The sequence below is a fragment of the Sceloporus undulatus genome, chromosome 4 (genome assembly GCF_019175285.1).
Source record: "Sceloporus undulatus isolate JIND9_A2432 ecotype Alabama chromosome 4, SceUnd_v1.1, whole genome shotgun sequence".
In the NCBI taxonomy this organism is placed as follows: domain Eukaryota; kingdom Metazoa; phylum Chordata; class Lepidosauria; order Squamata; family Phrynosomatidae; genus Sceloporus; species Sceloporus undulatus.
In genome coordinates this window covers 49,388,541-49,406,520 of record NC_056525.1, presented here as the reverse complement: position 1 = coordinate 49,406,520, position 17,980 = coordinate 49,388,541, and the positions used below count along the sequence as shown (strand labels likewise).

The 17,980-nt window shown below is 43.8% G+C and overlaps 1 protein-coding gene across 6 annotated transcripts in view; it reads left to right on the top strand.

Annotated features, from left to right (window-relative positions):
• Positions 1 to 9,008: 9,008 nt before the first annotated feature.
• MAGI3 (membrane associated guanylate kinase, WW and PDZ domain containing 3) overlaps positions 9,009 to 17,980 on the top strand; it is a 215,759-nt gene continuing 206,787 nt past the window's right edge. For all 6 annotated transcript variants that reach the window (XR_006103373.1, XM_042461840.1, XM_042461839.1 and 3 more), the window contains exon 1: positions 9,009 to 9,493. Coding sequence is in view for 5 of the 6 variants with exons in the window: in XM_042461840.1 (XP_042317774.1) it covers positions 9,133 to 9,493 (361 nt within the window). In the remaining variant the exon portion in view is untranslated. The remainder of the gene's footprint in view (positions 9,494 to 17,980) is intronic.

The window sequence follows — 17,980 nt, the reverse complement described above, 5'->3', positions numbered from 1 at the left end:
ACAAAGCTTTGCATGCCCTGGAAAACAGAAAGAGATTATGTGCTGGTTTGTCATGGATAGGGTTTTATAGCCATTTCTAAGCTAAAAAGGAATTAGACATTTTTCAAATCTTCTTGGATTTATCAACCATGGAAAAGAGCTCAGGGTTCAAAGCTGTTAACAGAGATTCTACTGTTGTGCAAGATGACAAGAATTTTGTACCTGAAGTTCAACAGTCAGTCAGTGAAACAAACTATCATTGTTTTACAACAAAGAATGCAGCCCCTTTGGAATCTACAGCAGTTACCTGCTCTTCCTGTTTGTAAACCTAGAAAGGAATGAAACCATTTGAGCAATTGTGTCACACCCTTCATGTTTGAAAACAATAGTGTTATTTCACTTTCCTGGATGTGTCAAACTGAACCACTGTGCGTATGCTTAAAACTTAATGATTTTGTAAAGCTCTAGTTAAGACTATTTTAGACTTGAAAGCCAAATGCTAAGGCTCCAACATTCAAAAAACGTTATATAATAGAAAGCATTTTAAAGTAATATCACAGAGACAGATTTTATTAAGTTGGAAAATAGGTTGTTATGCTTTGATAAAAAGCCAAATGCTTAAACAGCAGAAGCGTTCATATTAGTATAAAATAATAGAACAAACAAAACAACCAATGAAAGAGGGTTTTTTCATGTTTGTATCCAGTTGAAATCAGAATTGAGAGGGCAAAAGGCTGCAGTTTAGGTCTCTGTTGTGCAACAGCACCATCCATCTTCAATCAATTTACACCATTTCAAACTACACTAAACCAACACAACCCAATTGCTGTACTGCATGGAAAAGTAGCTTTGGAGCAAATAGCTCAACATGTTTCACACAAATAAATCAAACCACACAATGTGAGCCAACATTTTTAAAGGTCCATAGTAACTTCTTCTGAAGATTCCAGCAAATGGCCAAGATCACATCCAGGTTTTTCTCTTTCATTGCCTGCCGGTTTTGGTAAGAGTTCTCAGCAAGGTTTATTCTAAGCCTTAAAAAAAAATACCACAGAAGAAGCCAGAAGGACAGCATCAAATACATGCTTTGTCCTGATCCAACAGACACCATGTATTATTTTGCCTGACCATGCCAGTACATCATCGAAAACAACAAAGACTGTTTCATCAAGACACTGATTGCAGATACTGTTCCTGCAGTGTGATGACTGTGTGGGTATATCAGAAGTGACAAAATTTATATAATAGTAAAAGTCAGTAGAAATCCCTATGAAAGTCATTATTAAAAAGGTCATATGGAGAACTGGTGTAGTAGTTTGAACATGGGACTAGGACTCTGGAGAACAGGGTTTGATTCCCCACTCAGACATGGAAATCTACTGGGTGAGTTACACAATCTCAGCCCTACGAAAAGAAAAACTGTTGCCGTAGGGACAACAGGGAGGACCCAGGGCTTGTTGTGTGTTTGCCTGATCCTGCAGACTGTCATTTGTTTATACTCTCCAATCTGCCTGTACATGATCTTGGATTCTTTGATCATGGGCTGCGGTTCCACGAGGAGGGACTTCTTGCAACAGACGGGTTGCATCTCACGCCAGTTGGAAGAAAATGTTTTTGCAACAGTCTCAGAACTTGATCAGAGGGCTTTAAACTGAGTTCCGAGGGGAAGGGAGACATATTAGGAAGGCGAAAGGGTGCGAAAATAGTCAAACTGACATAGAGGAACAAGGCAAACAGTGCAAGGACCCACACAGTGGAGGCAAAAAAAACTTGCACAGGCAGCAAGTAAAGGGAACTTTGGTCTGCGATGTCTCTACACTAATGCACAGAGCATGGGAAATAAGCAAGATGAACTCGAATCTGTACAACAAAGCAAATATGATATATAGCCATCACTGAAAACTGGTGGGAGTGTCCATGATTGGAATGTGGAAATAGGGGGTTAACCTTTTAAAGAGAAATAGGCCAAACAAGAAAGGAGGAGGAATAGCCATATATGTCAGAGATATTTACACCAGTGAAGAGATCCAGGACATCAATCATGGAAGCCAGGTGGAGCCATCTGGGTAAAATAAAGGGGAGGGAAACAACAAGGATGTTACGGTGGGAGTCTACTACAGACCCCCAAGTCAGACTGGGAATTGGATGATATCTTTCTAGAACAGATGACCACCACAGTCAGAAAAGAGAGATGTAGTAGTGAGGGCGACTTCAACTATCCTGATATTTGTTGGAAGTCAAACTCAGCAAAACCTCAGGCCTAGCAAATTCCTCACTTGCCTTGAAGACAATTTCATGGTCCAAAAGGTGGAAGAGGCAACAAGGGGGTCAGCTATTTTAGATCTGATCCTAACCCACAAGGATGACTTGGTTAATGGGGTGCAAGTGGTGGGATCGTTAGGTGGAGTGACCATGTTCTCCTGGAGTTTGTAATACAGTGGAAAGGAGAAGCCAGGCATGTCAGACACGCATCCTGACTTTAGGAGAGCGGATTTCAGTAAACTTAGGAAGTATTGAGGGCAATTCCATGGTCAGAAATACTAAAAGATAAAGGAGTTCAGGACGGATGGGACTTTTCAAAGGGAGATACTGAAGGCACAATTTCAAACAGTTCCAGTGAGAAAGAAAAACGGGAGTGTCTCAAGAACCAGGATGGATGACTAAGGAATTTCAACCGAGCTAAGTTTGAAACGGAACATGTATAAGAAATGGAAAAAGGGGGAAATCACAAAAAAGGAATTCAAAGAAATAGCAGGCATATGTAGGGGTAAAGTCAGAAAAGCTAAGCACAGATGAACTCAGGCTTGCTAGAGAGGTTAAGAAGAATAAAAGGGCTTTTTTGGATATGTCCGCAGCAAAGGAAGAAAGAGGAAACGGTAGGGTCAGCTGGGAAGATGGCAAAATGCTAACCAGAAGACAGAGAAAGGCAGAATTACTCAACACCTTCTTTGCCTCAGTCTTCTCAGAAAAGGCAAAGGATGCTCAACCTGAGGATAATGGAGCAGAGGACAGAATAGGGGAATTTCAGCACAGATATGTAAAGAGATAGTAGGGAATCCTTGTTAATCTAAATGAATTTAAGTCTCCAGGACCAGATGAACTCCATCCAGGGTATTAAAAGAACTGGCAAATGTAATACTTGGAGCCATTGGCAATCTATTTGAAACTCCTGGAAAACAGGAGAGATCCCAGCAGCTGAGGAGGGCAACGTTGTCCCCATCTTCAAAAAGGGGAAAAAAGAGGATCCCAACAATTTCGTCCAGTTAGTCTGACATCAGTACTAGGAAGATTCTGGGCAGCATTAAACGATAGTCTGTGAAATCTAGAGGCAATGCCCTAATCACACAAAAGTCAACATGGGTTTCAGAGAAACAAGTCATGCCAGAACAATCTGATCTCTTCTTTGATAAAATTACCAACTTGGTAGATGAGGGAATGCTGTGGTATGTATATTGATTGTTAGGCCTTTGACAGGTTTCCCCTGACATTCTTGCAACAAGCTTGTAAAATGTGGACTAGACAAGGTAACTGTTACATGGATTTGTTACTGGTTGACCGGCCGAACCCAAGGGTGCTCAACAATGGCTCTTTTTCCGCCTAGAGAGAAGTGACCAGTGGGGTCACACAGGGCTCTGTCCTGGGCCCAGTGCTATTCAACATCTTTATCAACGACCTGGATGACAGAATTGGAGCATACTTATCAAATTTGCAGTGACACCAAATTAGGAGGAATAGCTAATACTCCAGAGGACAGGATCAAAATTCAAAATGACCTGAATAGACTAGAAAGCTGGGCCAAAGCTAACAAAATGAAATTCAACACAGAGAAATGTAAGGTACTGCACTTAGGGCGAAAAAATGAAATGCACAGATATAGGTTGGGAGACACATTGCTGAATGAAAGTACATGCGAAAGGGATTCGAGTCCAGTAGACCCTAAGTTGAACATGAGTCAACAGTGCGATGCGGCAGCTAAAAAGGCCAATACAATTTTAGGCTGCATCAATAAAAGTATAGTGTCTAGTAAGAGAAAGTAATGTTGCCATTATATTCTGCTCTGGTCAGGCCCCACCTGGATATTGTGTCCAATTCGGGCACCACAATTCAAAAAGGACATTGAGAAACTGGACGTGTCCAAAGGAGGGCGACTAAAATGGTGAAGGTTGGAAACCTTGCCCTATGAGGAGCGCTCAGAGAGCTGGGGATGTTTAGCCTGGAGAAGAGAAGATTAGAGGTGATATGATAGCCCTGTTTAAATATGTGAAAGGGTGTCATATTGAGGGGGAGCAAGCTTGTTTCTTGCTGCTCCCGAGAACAGGACCGGAACAATGGATGCAAGCTACAGGAAAAGAGATTCCACCTGAACATTAGGAGGAACTTCCTGACAGTAAGGGCTGTTCAACAGTGGAACACACTCCCTCAAGTGTAGTGGGTCTTCTTATTTGGAGGTCTTTAAACAGAGGCTGGATGGCCATCTGTGGGGAATGCTTTGATTTGGTTTCCTGCATGGCAGGGAGTTGGACTGGATGGCCTTGCGGTCTCTTCCAACTCTATGATTCTATGAACCTATCATGTGTTTTAAATTGGAATTTTGTCATTGTGCTGGCCAAATGGCCGTAATAAAGTTTGTTGTTTATTTTATTATTATTATTATTTCCTCTTCTTCCTCTTCCCCTCTTCTGTTGTAATGTGTGTGACCTCAACTCCTTTCTGACTTATTTATTATTATTATTATAACCTTTATTTATAAAGCGCTGTAAATTTACACAGCGTGTACATACAATCTTTTTAATTGGACGGTTCCTGCCCTCAGGCTTACAATCTAAAAAGACACACACACAAAGGAGTGGTGGTGGGGAAGGGGCATCTCTAGTAGGTAATACATATATAAAATACATAGCATACAGGAAATGATTCAATAAAACAGACAACAAAAGAACATCAAATAGCAAGTGACAATTATGCTCAGTCTGCAGAGTTCCCTTCGGATAGTTTCTTCAAAGGAGGGGAGGATTGCCTTTACTTTCTCCTAAGAGGCTGAGATGTGTGACTTGCCAGGGTCTCCCACTGGTTTGCATGGCCAGTCTGGCTCCTCCAATTCTCAGACACCACACAGCCCCCTTCTTCTTCCCCTTCTTCTTTTCTTTCCACTCTCTTCCTTCAATTCCTTTCGACTTATGGCATCCCTGCCTGGATGTGAATTGTAGTTTGCAGAATGGCTGTGGCACCAGAGACTTAGAACTGAAAAGCACTTTGAGACCATATAAGGCAAACCTATCCTGGGGTTTCTTGGCAAGATTGTATTCTGAAGAGGTTTGCTGCCTGACCTATCATCTCTCCTTGAGGCTGAGAGAGTGGAGAGTAGGACTTGCCCATACTCTATTTGTTAATTCCAACCTTTTGGACCTTCTAGTATTGTCATTATGATTCTTCACATAATGGTCTACCTGTCAGGAATACACTTATCAGAATGTTCGCAACACATTAAAACATTCTATGCTAACAAACGACACACAAGTACAGTAACAGCCAAAATCTACTATGCAGTGATACCTGTATAGTACCAACCAAAATGCACAAAATATATCATGCAAGCTTTCAAAGCTCTACTGACATTTTCATCAGGCAAAAGTGTTAAAATCCAACAGAAGCAAGCAGAAAGAAAGAAAAAATGATAGTGTAAATGTGCTATGTGTGTGTGTGTTACTGTTTTAGAATTGGTGTGTGTCTGTGGTCAGAAAGAGAATTACATTCCTGACATCTGTCCAGGAATAATGTCAAAATGTCCTCCATTTTGATCATGCCTAAGAAACATGCATTTAGATTAACATTTGTAAAAATCACCATTTTTTTGCGTGTCCTCCATTTTTTAGAAATGTTGTCCTACATTTGAAAATGTTGTCCTACACTTGTCCTACATTTGTCCTGGTTTGGGGTCCTGACTTATGGCAACCCTATGTGGATGCAGCTTTGGTGAGGAACTTGGTATTTCAGTCCAGCTATGTTTTATTTCTGCAGTGTATTTGGACCAGAGACAGGTGACCGACATCCTCCTCCTTTTCCAGGACATATCTTCTTCTGTCAAATTTCAAAATGTCCTCCATTTTGATCATGCCTAAGAAACATGCATTTATATTAACATTTTTAAAAAATCATCAATTTTTTCTGCGTGTCCTCCATTTATTAAAACTGTGTCCTACATTTGAAAATGTTGCCCTACATGTGTTCTACATTTGTCCCGGTTTGGAGGTCCTGGCTTATGGCAATCCTACCTTGGGTGCATGTAAGACACAATATCAGACTTCCTACTTTCTCTCCCCTTCTTCTGCTACATATTAATCAAATTATTTCAAGGAAAGGAATTAACATTTGATTAATTGTTGTTAATTGCCATCAAGTCTACTTTGACTTACAGCACTATAAAGATTAGTATAACTTTGATTAGTATATAACGGAAGAAGAGGAAACGGGTGTAGGAGGTCCGATATGTTTACATGTATTTAAAGAAAGGAATTGACTTAAATACTTCAGACAGAAAAACATGTATGGGCTGAAACAGACAGCTGCATAGAGGTGGCCTGACACTCTGCCATTCTAAGTGCTGGGGGGCCATGGCAAATGCATGCTGTGGTGCCAATCCAGCTTTTTTCTGGTGCAAAAAAGAAGGCATTTCCGCCTCAGTAGCTGTGCTGCCACAGCGCCGCAATGCTGCCCGCCATCTTGTCAGGTGTGTAGCATGATGCCAGCTTGGGAGTGGTGTCAGGGCGTGCAGTGTCTAAACACCACATCCCCACAGCACCCCAAGCCGGTATATTATGCTAGTCTGTTTCACCCCTAAATGAAGACGAGTAAATTTGTATGCAATTTCATTTTTCACCGAAGAAAAGCCCATTATAAATATACTGAGGGTGAAGGTAATGACCGGAAGACTTCAGAAAACTGAGGATGCAGTCTTTTCTTTATATAACTGCAGAGGAAGTTACATGGGGCTCAGTGACACTTACTTTTGAATAAATAGGTTGAGTGCTTTGCTGAAAAGGTGGGAGGTGTCACAGAGAAAGTTTTAAAAGGATAAATAGTTAATGGCTATTGCCCAGGCACTGCTTGGGCCAATGTCCTTGATACTTGAAAGAACAGGGAATTAAAAAGTACATTGGAGCATCTCTTGTACTCAGTCTCTCTCTCTCAATCATTCTCCCTCTCTGTATGTATAAACTGACTGCACGGCTATGCACACTTAATTTCCACTAAGCCTCATTGAATGCAGAAGGATTTCTGGGTAAATATCCATCTGTTCAGGCACAAAATCTGCAAAGACGAGACCGTGGATCTGGACGTGAATTGCACTGGCATCCATGACAATTCCAATAAACGCACTTAGAAGGTGTTTATGAAGTATCTTAAGGGGGAAACACAGTGGCTTAGAACTGCACCACTGACCGGGAATGTAGAGCCAATTCCTTTGGCACAAGAGCCAGGCAGACATTAGAGGTCAGTAGTGCCAGGCAGTTGCTTTGGCCTTAGCATTCTTGGAGCTTGTATCAACCACCTCTGAGTAACTGTCTCACTAAGAAACTGGCAAGTGCCAATGCCACCACCTCTGCCTGAGGAGTTTGGGGTGGGAACATCCCTCATCTCTGTGTAGCAAGTGAGTAGCAACCCAAAGGGACAGCCATCTCATCTTGTTCTTTGGCCTCGCCTCCTTGTCACTTGCTGCTGTTGATTCCTTATTCCCAATTTCTTACCTGCATACACTTCCATAACCTCAACTTTCCACCCCAAAACAAGTTGTGGAGCACCATAAGCCACCATACACCCTGCAACCAGGAGAGGCGCTCCTTTATCCAAAGACTCTGGTCCAAAGCACACTGCAGAAATAATCCAGGTTGAGAGCGCCATGATTGCCCTGGCTCAGGGCTAGGGAATTCTGGGAACTGTAGTTCTGTGACACATCGAGCCTTCTCTGTTAGAGTGCTCTGGTGCCACAATAACCTACAATTCCCAGGAGTCCCTAGCACTGGGCCAGGCACGACATCGCCAAGTAAAAGCTTAAAATACTCATAAATTCATGCTTCTCAGTCTTGCTCAAAATGGAGGCATTCTGAATTTTGTCCTGCATTTGGAGCAGCACTAAGGACAGTGGCCGGAGGTCCTCCTTTTCCAGGACCTGTCCTCCATCTCCACCTTCTGCCCAGGAGGAACGCCAAAAAAGGTCCTCCATTTGGAGCAGGATGAAGAAGCATGGGTTTCTACTGATACGAGTGTTTTTCAGTGTGTGTGTTATTGTTGTTTTGTGAGCTTATATGGGGTCGTGTCCTCGAACGTCCCCCATTTTGTGGTGCCTGGTCCTCCTTAGGAGAAACTCTCTGACAGTAAGGGCTGTTCGACAGACGCCCTCAGAGAGTGGTTGAGCCTTCCTTCTTTGGCGGCCTTTAAACAGAGTCACAGGGGAAGCTTTGACTGAGAGTTCCTGCATGGCAGAATGGGGTTGGACTGGATGGCCCTTGGGCCCTCTCTCTTCCAGCTCTATGATTCCAAGCCCTTGCCATGGAAACCATCTGGGATGAGAGGGAGGGAAAGAGAGGCCTCTCAAGGGCCCCAGTCTCTCAGGCTCGCGCCAACTTCCCTTGGCCAAGGCTTGCCTGTCTTTATCCTTGTCCCTGAAAGTTCTCTCTCTCTTTCTCTCTGACGTCAGCCAATTTTTAAGCTCCTCCTACCTGGGACGTATATAGGGCGGATCTTGAGAGTACGGCGAGCCAATGAAAAAGGGAGAGGCGTGTCCAACGGGAGGAGGAGGAGGAAGAGGAAATGGAGGAGGAGGCGTGTCTAAAGGGAGGAAAAGGGGCGTGTCCATACCGTCGCCGGCGGGCGGGGCTTGCGAGGACAGCGGACCAATGAGAGAGGGAGGGGCGTGCCCAACGGGAGGAGGACGAAGAGGTAGTAGAGGAGGAGCAGGAGGGGGGCGTGTCCAACGGGAGGGAAAGTGGGCGTGTCCATGCCGTCGCCGCCGTCGCCGTCGTGAGGAAGGGCAGTTGGGAGGCAGCCTCCGCCGTTGATGGTCGAAAGGTGTATCTCTCTCTCCTTCTGTCTCCCTCTCAGGCGCTTGGACACTGACTGAGGGCGAGGGCAAGGGGCGCCCATGGTGCGGCCCTCATGTCTAAGACGCTGCGGAGGAAGCGGCACTGGCTGAGCAAGGTCCAGGAGTGCGCCGTGTCCTGGGGCGGCGGCGGCGGCGGCGGAGGAGGAGGCGGAGGAGGGCCGGACCCTGAGCTCCTCCGCGGCGGCGCCGAGCGCGGAGAGTTCCCTTACCTCGCCGCCCGCTTGCCCTCTCTAGCCGAGCCCTCCGGCGGAGGCGGCGGCGGCGGCTTGGTCTTGGTCTCCGGGAAGCCGCCCTCCCCCGGGGACGTCCTGCTGGAGGTGAACGGCACCCCGGTGAGCGGCCTCACCCACCGAGACACGCTGGCCGTCATCCGGCACTTCAGGGACCCCGTCCGACTCAAGACCGTGCGCCCAGGTCAGTCCCAGGACGAGCAGGGGAGCTAATCCGGGTTGGTCCCGCTTTAAGGAGCCCGGGCTCCGGGGGAGGGAATCCTGCACCCTCCCAGAATTCCCTCCCACGGAGCCCTGGCCCCTTAAAGCGGGATCAACCCGGATTAACTCTCCATCGTAGACGCAGGTCGCAAAAGTCGAAGGCGATGGAGGAGATCAGGGTGAAACCAAATGCCTTGCAGACTTTACTGGGAGCGAGGCTTTGTATACCCTTCCAGCCAAGGTGCCCCCTGCTCCCTTAGACCCCCGAGGGCTCTGTGGAGGAGGTGACCCAGAGCAAAGCTCAAAACGCGGGCATAATGTATGTAAACATCTGTATAACGTATATAAACACACACATACATATACATTACAGTATACACACACACACACACATATATATATGTCACTAAACTATACAAGGACTGTGTGTTGGAGATGGCCAAAAGCAAAGCTCAAAACACTGGCATAATGTATATATATAAATGCTTGTATGATGTATATAAATACACACACACACACACATATACATTTTACGAGTGTTTTGAGCTTTGCTTTTGGTCATCTTTTACATACAGCCTTTCTATAGTTGTATGTGTGTGTGTGTGTGTGTATATATATATATATATATATGATACATATGTATATAATTATATATACATATATATACACACACGCGCACACACACAATGTGTGTGTGTGTGTGTGTATATATATATGTGTGTATATGTAATGTGTATACACACACACACACACACACACACATATATATATATTCATGCTCAAAATGGAGGGCATTTGGGAAATCGTTCCTGGGCTGCCGAAGGCTTAAATGGAAGCCATGTCCTGGGAAAGGAGGGCCTTGGCCCCCTGTGAAGATGCTCCTTTGAATATCAACTGATGCTGCTTCTTCCTTCCTGCTCCAAAGGGAGGGCATTTGGGAATTCCTCCTGACAGGAGGTGGAAATGTAAGGCCAGGTCCTGGAAAAGGAAGATCCTGGTTTGCCTTCAGTGAGCTTGTAAATTTGTATAATAACAATAAGAAGCAGCAGCATGACTTTCTATTGAAGGGAGAGCCTTTTCAAATATAAGGCACTCCTGTCAATACGAAGTCCTGCTTCTGAGTTCTGCTCCAAAGGGAGGGCGCTTGGGAATCGCTCCTGGACAGGAGGCTGAAATGTAGGACCGTGTCCTGGAGAAGGAGGGCCCCTGGTCTCCCTGTGAAGCCGCTCCTGTGGATATAAACTCATGCTTCTTGGCCCTGGAGGGCAAAATGGAGGGCATTTGGCCATGGTTCCTGGGCAGGAGGTTGAAATGGAGGACTATGTCCTGGAAAAGAGGGACTCTGGTCTTCCTCCAATGAGACTCCTATGAATATTAACTCAAGCTTCTTAGTCCTGCTAAAAAAAAGGAGGGAGGGTTGGAAATCGCTCCTGGGCAGGAAGTGGAAATGGAGGACCTGTGGCCACCCTGAGCTTTTCTAACCTCCACCTTTCTCCCTTTCTCCTTGGTAAAAGGAAGCTATCTTTCTCTCCTGTCGCCTTGCCTGTGGGGCACATTCCTGCCCTACCTGTGCCACCCTCCAGCTCCACTTTTCCCTGCCCAATTTCCCTAGGTGTCTTTGCCTCCTGGTCCTTCCTTGTCCTCTGCAGAGCTGCCTCCCTCCCTCTCTTTCTATCCAGGCGAACCTGACCCTGCAAACCCCCCCCCCCCATGCCTGCTTAAATCCCTTCCTTCCTTGAGCAGACCTGGCTCTTCCTGTTTACTCCAGTATCCATCTTCTGCTCTCGGGCTGCTGTCATTACTCAGACCTTTCCCACTCCCCAGACCCAGCCTTTGTAGTACTATAACAACTGGACCTGGGCTGGAATTGTGTAGCCTTCCTCCCAATAAAGTCTGCACAGTATTTGGTTTGTATTGTGTTAGACCCAGTAGTCATCCCGATAGCTCTCAAAGTGGCTGACTTTTTCAAGAGATGCCTTCATCGCCCTTTGAAATGAGCTGAAAGAAAGCCAGGGTAAGCAGAAATATTTGTGTTCTGACCTGGGCTGCGTCTATACTGCAGACAAAATCTGGTTTGCCACCTCCTTAACTGCTGTGGCTCAATGCTATCCACAACAAACTACCACTCCCAGAAACCCATAGCATAGACACCCAAAGAGGTGTCAAACTAGATTATGTCTGCAGTGTGGATGCAGCCATAGTTTCTTTTAACCTTGGTGTTAGCTGTTTGGAAATTTCGTTTGCTGCCTGGACATCTTTATGTAGGGAAACAAATCATTACAGTTACTTTCCGTGCCACATCTTTCTGGGTTTCCTCTAATGCATGATTTCCCTTTTCCTTTTTTCCGTGTCTTACTCATTCTCACTGTTACAGGGTAGCTTTTAGTTGCCTGTATCCTTTTTTTTTGGGGGGGGGGGGGGAGGAGAGCTGTTGTAATTGTACTTCATGCTTGAGCAAACAGGTTCTTGCATGTTGTATCTGTGGTGCAGACCCTGAAGCTCTTTTCGGTGTACTGGATTCATGCTGCACACAGCTCCCAGCTTTACACTTGATTCCTAGCATTGTCAAACTGATTTTCATTTATAGCAGTAATAACAAACTTGTGATTAACCTTCTCCAGCGTTTACCATGGCTTTCATAATCCAATAATTTCTCTGTAAAGTTAGTTGTTTGTATATGCTGTGAGAGTGATGTTTATAGAGTGATGAGGTTTACTGAAAGCTGATGTTACTCTTGGGAAAGATTAGTGAATGAGCATTATTAAAAGTGATCATTTAGGCTAGTTGTCGGCTTGTTAGAGGGGGCTTGCTATTTTTTCCTGTAAAATTAGTGTTTCTGCATGGCAGAGGCATGAACAGTAGAGGGAGGCTAGGATCCTCCTTTTCTTTGGTCAGTTGACTTGAAAGGAGCGATTGGTCTGTTCATTAATAGGAGAGAGCCTGGCATGCTTGCTTAAAACACTTCAGTGCTAGCAAGCAAAGCTTAAATGTAGATGCCAGAATTTGGCAGGTAGGTTTTAGAATAGCTTTTTATCATGGGCTTTCTGTATTTGCACCAGTGTATTACTGTTTTAAAATTCTTCCTTCTGTTCAAGGGAGTAATATTTGGCTCTAACCACTTCTGGGTACTCAGAAAGAAGAAATCCTGTATCAAATTCATGGGGTTTCCATAAGTGGACAGGCAGCTTAAAGACACACACACACATACATTCAGATCATGCCATACAAGCTCTTACAGTTTGTCTAAATATTTTCTGTGTTGTACAAAAATGACATTAGCCCAAAGAGCAAAACACATTAAGCATAGTTTTTGATAAGATCTCTTGGTATTTTTTGTATTTCTAGTGTAATATACTTTGATCTTTTTTGTTTTATATTACTTTATACTTCAGTAACAAATTGTTGTAAATAATGTTTTGTTTTATTTCCTTGTGAAATTGGAAGAATCTTGAATATTTAAAATAAGCTTGTATTCTCAATATAAAGTATAGTATTAATACAACAGTATCTCTAGAGCAACAAGAAAATGGTCTGTTTTGTTTCATGTTGAGTACAGTACTGTATTTTCTATTGAATACCAACTTCTGTGTTCAGTCATTTAAAACTTATAAATGAGACTTTTCATTCAGTCATTCTGCATTTTCCCCTTCTGTGCAAGTCTTTGCGTTTGTAACCTGGGCGGTGTACAGACCGCCCCTTTGGAGTGGCCTGTACCCACCCCTTTCCCCAACGGATCGGGGCCTCAGCTGCCACAGCAGCAGCCCTGAGGCCCCGATCCGCCGCTTTTCCAGGCCATGGGGAAACGGCAAAAGGCCGTTTCCCCACGGCCTGGAAAGGGGTGTCCTTGGGGCGTTAAGCCCCAAGGACACCCCAACAGCGGCGGGGAAAGGGAGAAAGGGGCCACTCGGCCCCTTTTTCCTTTATGTCACTGGTGCAGCTGTGTAAAGGCTGCACCAGCGACACAAACCCAGGAAGGAGCTACAAAATGGAGCTCCTTCTGGCGCCTCTGAAAGGGCGCCACAAGCGCCATGCAGCGGCGCAAGGAAGTCACACGCGCGCCGCTCCGTTTGGAGGCGGTGCGCATGTGATGTAATCATGGTGGCCCCCGTGTGTACAGGGTGCCTCCATGATTATGCCCCCATCACGTGCTGGGGTGAGGCCGGTATGGATGCTGCGTCCTCGGCCAACCCCTAGCACATGATGGGGGCACCATATCTGGCGGTCTAGATACCGCCCTGATATCATAGGTTACCCTTAAAAGTAAGATACATAATCAGTGTGTTAACTGATAATTAAATTTGGAGTGCAGTTTTCAGTAGACGAGAACAAAAAGAAAATTAATTTTATTTTCACTTGTTTACAAGTGTGCTTCATGAAAGAAGTTCAGATTTTAAAGTAAAATATAAAACTGATTATTTGAATTCCAATACCAGAAGATCCTTATGTAAGAACCTAAGGAAGCTCCTACTGGGTCCTACCAAAGATCTGTATAGTCCAGAATCTTGACTCCAAAGCAGCAAACTACTGTAGGCACACTTGAGAAGCCCACAAAGGCAGTGGTCTTCATTTCCTATTGATTGTTGTTTTCATGTGCCTTCAGATTGACTCCAGTTTTTGGCAACCCTATCACGGGGGTGTCTTCGCAAGATATATTTAGAGAAGGTTTGCCCATGTCTTCCTCTATGGCTGAAAGGATGTGACTTGCCCAGGGTCATTTGGTCAGTTTACATGGCTGACTGAGATATTGAACCCTGGTCTCCAAGAGACCTCATACAACAGCCAGACTGATATACTGCACTTGTATGCCTCACAAATCCTGAAAGTACGGTAATATATAGTCTTTCTGACTGGTGGTCTGTTACCAGGTGTCCTCTGCAGACATACGTATGAATTTGTTCTGAGAATACATTCATGTTGAGAATCTTTGAACATTAGCAGTAATGCACCTGGGGAGATTGATAGGCTCACTCAGAGTTATTTTATAGAACATAGGATCAAATAATGTGCTTGGAGGAGGTTGCAAATGTTATGGTAGAGCTTCTAGCATGGGAAACAGTAAATGACCAAAGAACTAGACAAGGAAAAGAAGTTGCTTTAAAAGGGGGAACAATAACTTGAAGAAGCAAAGTCATTTGTGAAAGCATAACTGAGAGGTATTACAAATGTAGGCTGTGATTTCAGGGCCTGGGTAAGATTTACTTTCCAGGAAGTGGCTGGTGTTGGGGCTAAGCAGATGGGGTGCTCCACTGCCTATTAGACAGAAAAGGCAAAAGAAGGAGGCTGAGAGGAATTATTTTGAAGATCAAGGAATAGGTCAAAAAGCATTCACCTGTTTTTAACAGAGTAGAGCCCCTCTCCCTAGGTTCTCACAGTTGCCCAAAACAAAAGAGGAATATGGCGTGTAAGCTACCAATGCATAGATTTAAATATTTCCCAAAGTTAGATCAAGTTTGTCAAAGTTTACCTTCTTTGACCTTTTAAACTGTCCTGCAGGGGATCTGAGAACTCTTGTAATTCTGGCAGAAGGGGAAAGAAAGGGAAACCTTTCGTACATATTGAAAGAAAGGACAAACTAAAGATGTCCTTGGTCTTAGGAATCAGTTAAAATAGGCTGAGTTCCTGTGGGTAAAATTCTAGGTATTTTGATTTCAGCTTCAGATGAACTAATTGAGACTTCAGGCTTAAGTTAGTGATTGCAGCAAGGCAAACTGCAGCAGAACTTCTTGTCAGGATAAGCATTAAAACAAAACCTCTTTTTTGGTGGAAGAAGACAGAGTAGCTTCTCATTCTCGAAGCATCAGGTAAGATTTTCTCTTAGGCTGAAAGCAGAAAATAGTTTTTTTATGGGCTCTGTTAATCTTGGGCTAGGTGAATTTCATTAACGTATTATTCTTGGTCTCATGTTGTTTCCCTAGCGTTGAGATAGGGAACCTCTAGTCTGTTGGAGAAACTCCACTGACTCCATTCATTCCACAAACTGCTATATAAAACCGAGTTCCCATTCAGGAAGGTGCTTTCAAGGGAATCTCTGATCTTGCTGATAATCTCTTGTGTAAGATAGTGGGAATTCCTTCTTCATAAGTTTTGGTGTTGCGTGCCTTCATGTTGTTTCCAACTTATGGCATCCCTAAGGTGAACCTATCACAGGGCTTTCTTGGCAAGATTTCTTCAGGGAAGGTTTACCATTGCCTTCCCCGCTAGTGCTGCACTTTTCCCATAAGGGAAAACCTTTTTGCCAATGCTTCCAGTAGCTACTGGGAATGCCATCCGACAGTCCTCCATTGAAAGCTGATCAAGCAATAATAAAAACAGAGTGCCCTCAGTGCAATACATGAAGTGTTCCAGGAAGTGCCACTTCAGAACCTTTTGTTTCTTCCACTTAAGTTCGGGGGGGGGGGGGGGAGCGAAGTTCATTTCCAGCTGAAGTACTGGTTTTCAGCATGTCTTCAATGGACCTCATATTGTCATCTGCCCCTTGGATGATGTCATTTGACCCTTGCAGAGTTTAGTTTCAGGAAATATGGATGGTTAACGTGTTACATTTTCATACATTTATAAGCCCTAGAGCTTCATCTCTTGCCACCAAGATGTCCTTTTAATTCTTTAAGTATTTTTCTTAAAATGGCAACTTAGGCACAGGCATGGCTCTCCATCTTCCATAAGGAAGACGGATACAAGGAATTCATTCAACATCACTGTATTCTTCCTGTTCTGCTTTTGTTGTTGTTGTTGTTGTTTTGTGCCTTCAAGTAATTTCTTTCTCATGATGACCCTTTCCTTGGCAAGATTTGTTCAGAAGGGGTTTGCCTTTGTTTTCTTCTGAAGCTGAGAAGGCGTGACTTTCCGAAAGTCACCCAGTGGGTTTCCACAGCTGAATGGGGATTCTAACCCTGATCTCCAAAGTTGTAGCCCAGCAATCAAACCACTATGCCACACTGGCTCTTAATGCCCTATTTAGCCATGTATAGCTGATCCCTGTCTTCCAATATTTTTTTCACTGTGGGCCTTAATGTTGTTAGCAGTTTATTCCACAAGTTCTTTTTTTCCATCCCTTTTTTCCTACTTGCATTTCTTTTGCTTAATGCCAATAATAAAACATTGCTGCCATGAAGTGGAGTAAACATTAGTTATGAAATTATCTTTGTGTGTTGCTTGGAAATAGTGCAAACGACTATAGTGACTCATTAAAACATCTTGAATTTCTGGCAACTTCATTTTTTAAAATAGATGTCTCATCTTGCCTTGATGGTTTTAATTTGTATATATAGGAGATATCGAATAATTGCATTAATTATTTAGCCTCCTCACCAGTATGCATTTCAAATGTCAAGTTATTGCTAAGCACTGCTACTTGCAATCATACAGACTAATGATTTACAATTATAAATTTGAAGCTAATTATAGCTGTTCTAGTACAGCACAATATGAATATGAAACAGAGAACTTTGACAAACTTAAATTGTTACATGTACAACTCACTTTTTGGTAAAATATATTACTCATCTGGTTTTAATCTATAGTCAATCATTTCTATTGTTAATATAGTACTGTACCAACATGTATTTACTTACCTTGGAAATAAGAGGAAACTAGCTATGCTTTCTAATTTTTCATGTTTGAAATACGATGCTCCTATTGGAGAGTAGAAATTTCAATAATATGTGTACCTGTTTGAAAAGTATGAATGATAATGGACATGTTACTTAGGCTTCAGGCATTAGCCTTGCCTGTCCTTGCTTTCCCAAAAAATTACTGTGTTTGATTTTGGCTTTCTTTTAGTTGACAATTACAGGTGACTTTCATCATACAGTATTAGATGAGAATGTGGTCCATTTAAACTTTTAAAGCGATTGATATATTCATTTTGAATATAAAGGGTGATATGTGGTCTCTTAGTTCTACTTGCTATTGTAGAAGCTCTGCTGGGTGAAAGGCAATGGCAGCTAGAATTCTCCACCAATGCTTGGGAGTCAATCAAGATAATCCAAGTTGACACCACTTTAATTGCCACGGCTATGAATTCTGTGAGGCATTTAGCCTTTTCTGTCAGAGAGCTGTGGTACCACAACAAACTACATTGCCCAGAATTCCATAGCATTGAGCCATGGCACTCAGCGGCTTTCGATACCATTGACCATGGTATCCTTCTGGAATGCCTGAGGGAGTTAGGTATTGGGGGCACTGCGCTCCAGTAGTTCCATTCCTACTTCTCCGGCAGATTCCAGATGGTGCAGGTGGGGGATGTGTGCTCCGAAAAGAGGGCGCTTACATCTGGTGTCCCTCAAGGAGCCATTCTGTCCCCCATGCTATTCAGCATTTACATGAAACCGCTGGGAGAGATCATCCGGAGACACGGAGCGCAGTGTTATCAGTACACTGATGACACCCAAATATGCTTCTCTGTGTCTCCGACTGATGCAGTGACTAGGGATGGCATCTCTCCTCTAAATGCCTGTCTGGAGTCGGTAAT